Genomic DNA, 7,138 nt, shown 5'->3' with positions numbered 1-7,138 from the left:
ATGTATGCTACTATAGCCGGGACGGTTAGGCAGGGATTGGCAGTATGCACCCAGAACGGCTCGTGGTTCTCGTGCACATTGCACCTGACAGGTTCACTTTTAAAGGATCAGTCCAGTGGTAAAATAAAATAAATAAAATGTGCTGGATGGTGCTTTAGTGGCTGTGATTGGCTGTCGCCGTCTCACTGTGGGGACAGCTGATGTTTGCAGTATTTGTTTCCACATCTGCTGTCACATTCTGCTTGCCTTTCCCTGTGACGTCACCGCCATGTTTCCTTGTAGCTCTAGTCTCAGTACACACGCACGTGCAGAGATGGGTGTGAGGAGCGCTCGTGTCCACCAGGTGGCGCTGAAGCCTCTCACTGAGCCCATGCAGCACAGCTCTGTGAGAGGCTCCGCCCTGAGTCGTGCACAGCCGCGGTGGGCGGGGTCACAGGAAGCGATATTTAATGAAACATGTGAGGACGCGCCTGCAGCGCACACAGGACGCAGCGGGATGGGGCGGCTGGCACGTACTGAGCACAGAGCCGGGTAGGAGCCTCCCCGTACAGCGGACACCAGGCTGCAGCCTCCAGCTCCGGAGCGACCCTCCTGTTCTCTGGCCGGTGAGTGACCCCGCCGGAGCGGCTGTCCTGGACTTCTCCCTGGATGTAGAACTTTGCGCAGCGGGCACCGGAGCGGCCAGTCCTGGGATCACGTAGTGCGGGGCCGGGAGCGGGGGGTTTCCTGCTGATAGGACTGGAATGTGTCTGCACAGACAGGACTTGTGCAGGGGGCACTGACCGGCCGCAGCCCCTCCAGCACTGCCTCTCCGGCCGGCTCCACTACAGCAGGACCACAACTTGTCCTTGGCCACACAGTAAGTTATTGTGATGGCACCAGGTGGGTGCAGCTGGCATTGTCTGCACCCCCTAAGCCATACAGCCCCTGCAGTGCCAGTCCTATAGAGCCCATATCCTACCATACAGACCCTGCAGTGCCAGTCCTATAGAGCCCATATCCTACCATACAGACCCTGCAGTGCCAGTCCTATAGGAGCCCATATCCTACCATACAGACCCTGCAGTGCCAGTCCTATAGGAGCCCATATCCTACCATACAGACCCTGCAGTGCCAGTCCTATAGGAGCCCATATCCTACCATACAGACCCTGCAGTGCCAGTCCTATAGGAGCCCATATCCTACCATACAGACCCTGCAGTGCCAGTCCTATAGGAGCCCATATCCTACCATACAGACCCTGCAGTGCCAGTCCTATAGAGCCCATATCCTACCATACAGACCCTGCAGTGCCAGTCCTATAGAGCCCATATCCTACCATACAGACCCTGCAGTGCCAGTCCTATAGAGCCCATATCCTACCATACAGACCCTGCAGTGCCAGTCCTATAGGAGCCCATATCCTACCATACAGACCCTGCAGTGCCAGTCCTATAGGAGCCCATATCCTACCATACAGACCCTGCAGTGCCAGTCCTATAGGAGCCCATATCCTACCCAACAGACCCTGCAGTGCCAGTCCTATAGAGCCCATATCCTACCCAACAGACCCTGCAGTGCCAGTCCTATAGAGCCCATATCCTACCATACAGACCCTGCAGTGCCAGTCCTATAGGAGCCCATATCCTACCATACAGACCCTGCAGTGCCAGTCCTATAGGAGCCCATATCCTACCATACAGACCCTGCAGTGCCAGTCCTATAGGAGCCCATATCCTACCATACAGACCCTGCAGTGCCAGTCCTATAGAGCCCATATCCTACCATACAGACCCTGCAGTGCCAGTCCTATAGGAGCCCAAATCCTACCATACAGACCCTGCAGTGCCAGTCCTATAGGAGCCCATATCCTACCATACAGACCCTGCAGTGCCAGTCCTATAGGAGCCCATATCCTACCATACAGACCCTGCAGTGCCAGTCCTATAGGAGCCCATATCCTACCATACAGACCCTGCAGTGCCAGTACTATATAGCGCCTATATCCTACTATGCAGAGCCCATACTATATCATACAGACCCTGCAGTGCCAGTTCTATAGGAGCCCATATCCTACCATACAGACCCTATATAGAGCCCATATCCTACCTTACAGACCCTATATCCTACCATACAGACCCTGCAGTGACAGTACTATATAGAGCCCATATTCTGCCAAACAGAACCTAAATCCTACTGTACAGAGCCCATATTATACCATACAGACCCTGAAGTGCCAGTACAATACCGAGCCCATATTATACCATACATACCCTGTATTGCCAGTCCTACACACAGCCCATATTCTACCATACAGACCCTGCAGTGCCAGTCCTACACCGAGCCCATATTTTGCCATCCAGACTATGCAGTGCCAGTCCTATCGAGTCCATATTCTACCATACAGACCGTGCAGTGCTAGTCCTACAGAGCCCATATTTGCCATACACACCTTGCAGTGCCAGTCCCACATGGGACCATAGCCTACCTGATAGAAAGTCATCAGATATGAATTGCTGAGCCCTGTTGCCCCCCATGCCAGTAGTTAGTGGCAGAGTAGACGGTCGTGGCTCATCAGACAGCGTACGCAGAACATTTCCTTTTGTCCCAGTTGCTCCATTTGCAGACGATCGGTGTGCCGTCCATGGTGACTGTATAGTCGCGGTTGTGTTGCTGGTGCTGTGTACGGTTGCGGTGGACTTTGTGAGGAATGTGTACTGTCTGCAGTGTGCACGGAGATAGCAGCACAATAGACAATGATTCCTCATTATTTTATCATGTTACCCTGGAATGTGGACCTTCTGCCCCGCACCCACCATGAAATAAGTCCTTTTCCTCGTATCCCTTACTGGTGACCTGTGAATATAATGACCTTCCTATTCTGCTCTATATCATTGCATATGGACCTGTTTTCTCAGCATCACATAGGTGCTGTGTGAGGAGGGGGCTCCTATTGTGGGGGGCTCATGGGACCTTCCTGTGAGGTTTCAATGAAGTCTCATTACGTGTCAGATTTTCTTGATGCAATTCCATGGAAATATCCTGGAGAATTACCTCATACCGGTTTGCTAGAAGCCCCTTCTGTAACGTAAGGGCCACTCATCGTACACGATGCAATTCTAATAGGGAGGTTGCCTCACACATGGGATGCACTAAATTTCATACAAGAACTAGTAATTCTACATTCATGTTTTTCTGCAGACTTTTTTTTTTTTTTTTTTTTTTTTTTAAGAGACCTTACTACCTTAATGTCTGTGATATAGAATAGTCTATTGTTCCCTGTGAGCAGCCACGTCAGGCATGGAAACTAGTGCAGTGCTAACATGAGGAGTGACTATGGGGGGCTCTTCTTCTCTAGGCCTAGGGGCCTTTTACATGGAAACAATGTACCTGCCACCCTGCTGATACATCCTTTAGTGCTCCCTACATCCCCCCCCCCCATCTAGGTGTACATGATTGACAATGCTTTATTGTACTTGCTTTTGTTTTTTCCTAAATCCTTTGTATATGGCTTACCCAGGAGGAGACTGTTTTACATGGTGTGGGCCAGAATTGTCTATGTAAATGTCCCCAATATACATAATGATTGGGCTTCTTTGTAGTTCCTAAAACAGATCCGGACCATCTGTGTGTACATTATGGCTGCGGCTATCTAACCGATTCTTTAATGGCAAACTGAAAAGAAATAGTGATGGAAATGAGGTAAAATCTGCCTTTGTTTCCCTCAGAATTTGACATTCATTTCAGTGAAGTTGGGAAGATGTGACGTGGTGGACCTGCGGTGGTCCAGAAGTGTCTCTGGTTTGGTCCATGAGTATCTTTTAGAATCTGTCACTTGTATCCTTTGGTATAGAACGATATATGCCCAGAGGAATACAGAGGATCTGGGAGCTGAGGTCTAGACAATTGTGTATATATTGTCTGATGGTATAATGGGCCTGTACCACCTTACCACCACAGGTGAAGGGTGGCACACTGCTGGCAATGTTGTCCATTTTATGGTCTATGTTGGTGTATATTATGGCCTGCGGAGATCTTTTTACACCACTTTGAGTTGACCCAGTTGCAGTGGCCTGGTCCTTCCCATCCAGATGTCTCCTCACGCAGTATGACACGGACTGTGCTCACCACATTGGTCAGAGATGCCATGGATGTGCTCCTGGGAAGACTGCTGGGGTTAGCATACCATCCATGCAGATGAGATCTCATCATAAAGAACTTTCTGCATGGTGTGGTTGTCCCTCTGATGTACGGCCATTTGTCTTGGATTTCAATTTAGTGCAAATTCTGCTATAAATTCACATATTTTTAAGTCCTCCGTGGACAGAACCTTTTCAGACGTGGATCTAGCTATCTTCTACTTTTCCCCCTAAGCACTTTTTTCCACTTCTACATCTCACCCTTTCCATAAGGTGACAATTTAAGGATGAATAAACTAATTGCTTCCAGTGTGACTAACTCTGGTTCCTGCTAAGTGTCCTGAAATAAAGTGGTGTTCTTCCCACTGATGTGTGACTTTGGGTGTGTGAGCCACCAAGGCTTGCACTTGGGAATGAAAATCTGTCCATGTGAATGTGTCAGACTGGGTGTGTATCAGCGCAAGATAGTGAGAGAGACGGAGTGTGTGCATACGCATGTGACCTTATGTCTCATAGGCAGCTTGTGCCTGTGTGTTTTGCTAGGCCTGCTTGTGATACACTGCAGGGCAAATAAAAGGTAAGACGTGTGCAAAAATCTCATGAAGCGATGAGCTCAAGGTATTTGTGGCTTTACATACCAAGAAGTAAACCGCTGCAATGTGCTGTGTACATTCCTTAATGTCTGCTTCCATATGTGCAGATGATAATGGATGGTGGGTGGCGTCATCTCAATGTTGGGTTATTTATGGTTGTGTACTTTAAGGGGTCTGGTTTTAAATCTACATTTTGCTGTGTAGTTATATTATGTCTTTCTGTGTCCATGTATATAGGGCAGACTGGAGACTGATGAGCAAAATGGAAGGCTCATTGCAACTAGTGGACTCCAAAATAAATAAAGACTGTCCGTTAAAGGTTCCTGAAGCATCTAGTGTGGATTGTTCCAGACGATCAGAGAAAATTCCTCCAGTGAAACCATGTTTCAAGAAGAAACCGGCCCCAAAAATCCTAAACCCCGAGACCCTTCAAGCTCTGCGGCCAATCTTTACTAGTTTCTTAGGATCTGGAACTCTCAATGGAATATTTGTGTCCAATGATCAGGCTGGGAACACTAGTAACTTATGTGAACCCCTCGTCAAAAAGGCACTAGATATAGACCAACATTGCCCTCAGAACAATGCACTAATATCTGGAGATTCCAGTCTTAGGCCAGTGACGGACCACACATCATCTGTTCACACAACCCAAGATCTTGATGAAGACCAGACAAGTGTATTAGAAAGCACAGAACCAACATTTCCATCAGAAAGCACTAGTGGACCCGCTCCTACCACTGCCAACAGCTCCTTCCAGGATCCTCTTTTACAAACTAATTCTAGTGATTCCACCAACTCTTTAGACAAAATGTTAGAAAGTTACTCATCTGGGTTATTCCAGGACACCAGCTGTCTGGACCAATACAATGTGAGCCAAAACAGTAAAGTCGGGATATTTGAGGACAAAACTGAGGAGGCCTCTCTTCTTCTTGTGTTTGAACTTCTAAATCAGCTGCAATACCACGTCCATCACAAGGATGGAATCGACATTTGCGTGGACTTCTTACAAGGATTGTGTTTTTATGGTAAAGATTGCCAAAAGCATCACACTGTATTGCCCTATCATTGGCAAGTTAGGAGACAAGCCACAGGCACGTGGCAAAGCGTAAATGACGATTCCCAGGAACATATGGAAAGACTATACTGTAGCCCAGATAATGACCGGATCAAACTGCGATATCAGTAAGTATTTCATCGGTTTGTTGTGAGTTAGAGTAATAGTGTATAAATGTGACTACAACCCACTCAGGACTGTCTAAACTGTTTCCCCAAAGTGTAATTTTGCGCGTGAAATATGGCCATGTCCTCCTAAGAATCCCTTTATGTAAGTATTCTGATAACTCAAGCTTCAGCGTTTTAAGAAGGGATCGTGTTGGCTTAGATACTTAGAATATTTCAAAACACTTTATTTGATGTGATTTGCTAAATCACATAACCCTACTTAATTCACAAAGCCGCTATTGTGGCTCGGCAGACTCATAGCAAGTAATGCAATTCTACAAAGTGTCAATGCGAAGCAGAATAGTGAGGACAGTCTTATCTAAGAGTACATTGTTTTATTTATTTATTTATTTTTTATTGATAGAGATGTCCTATATTATTGAACAGTACCAGAACTGGGCAATTACAATGATGGCTGTATACTAGTTTCGTCTTTGCTTAAAAATATGACTGGGCAAGTTGCATTTACCTGGAGATTAGTTAAGGCCCCCATACACATTAGCCTAACATTGGTTGGCTAGTCTGATAGTATTTACTCGGGCCTCCCTAATCTTCCATGGCAGGTGATGCCAGGAGAGATAAAGATCTGTCATGTCTCTGATTTCGGGCTGCAAATCCTTTTCTCTGTCATAAGCCACTGCCAGAGGAGTCTTGACAGTGGCTCGCCTGTAGAGCGGAGGAACGCTTGGCAGAGCGAGTGTTGTGGTGTATGGAGGAGGAAGAAAGATGGTGGCTATCTATTTCTATGGGGCTTCTTGGGGCCCAGTATACATTAGATTAAAACTGGACAAACCACTTTGGTGGGATAGACTAAAGGTGGCTTTACACACTGCAACATCGCAAACGACATTGCTGTAACGTCATCGGTTTTGTGACGTAATGGCGACCTCCCCAGCGACATTGCAGTGTGTGTGAAACACATCAGCGACCTGGCCCCTGCTGTGAAGTTGCTGATCGCTACAAATCGTTCAGGACCATTCTTTGGTCCTTTGTTTCCCGCTGTGCAGCATGATCGCTAGAAAGTCTCAGTGTGTAAAGGGGACTTTACAGCGACTTCGTTAGCGACTTCCCTTTCAAAAAGCTGCTTTACAACGTCCCCAATGACTAGTTAGGTTGTTCTGCAGGTCCGGATCGCTGTTGCGTCGTTGGCCAGGTCTGCCTGTTTGACAGCTCACCAGAGACTCACCAGAGACTTTGTAGCGATCC

The 7,138-nt window shown here is 47.5% G+C and overlaps 1 protein-coding gene across 1 annotated transcript in view; it reads left to right on the top strand.

The window, feature by feature from the left end:
• Window positions 1-451: 451 nt before the first annotated feature.
• TIPARP (TCDD inducible poly(ADP-ribose) polymerase) overlaps window positions 452-7,138 on the top strand; it is a 33,047-nt gene continuing 26,360 nt past the window's right edge. Inside the window, exons 1-2 of the mRNA XM_075340708.1 lie at window positions 452-605; window positions 4,949-5,893. Of these exons, the coding sequence (XP_075196823.1) occupies window positions 4,965-5,893 (929 nt within the window). The 5' untranslated portion in view covers window positions 452-605; window positions 4,949-4,964. The remainder of the gene's footprint in view (window positions 606-4,948; window positions 5,894-7,138) is intronic.

The sequence above is a fragment of the Anomaloglossus baeobatrachus genome, chromosome 3 (genome assembly GCF_048569485.1).
Source record: "Anomaloglossus baeobatrachus isolate aAnoBae1 chromosome 3, aAnoBae1.hap1, whole genome shotgun sequence".
In the NCBI taxonomy this organism is placed as follows: domain Eukaryota; kingdom Metazoa; phylum Chordata; class Amphibia; order Anura; family Aromobatidae; genus Anomaloglossus; species Anomaloglossus baeobatrachus.
Note: the sequence above shows the minus strand (reverse complement) of the source record. Positions and strands in the feature narration are given on the sequence as shown.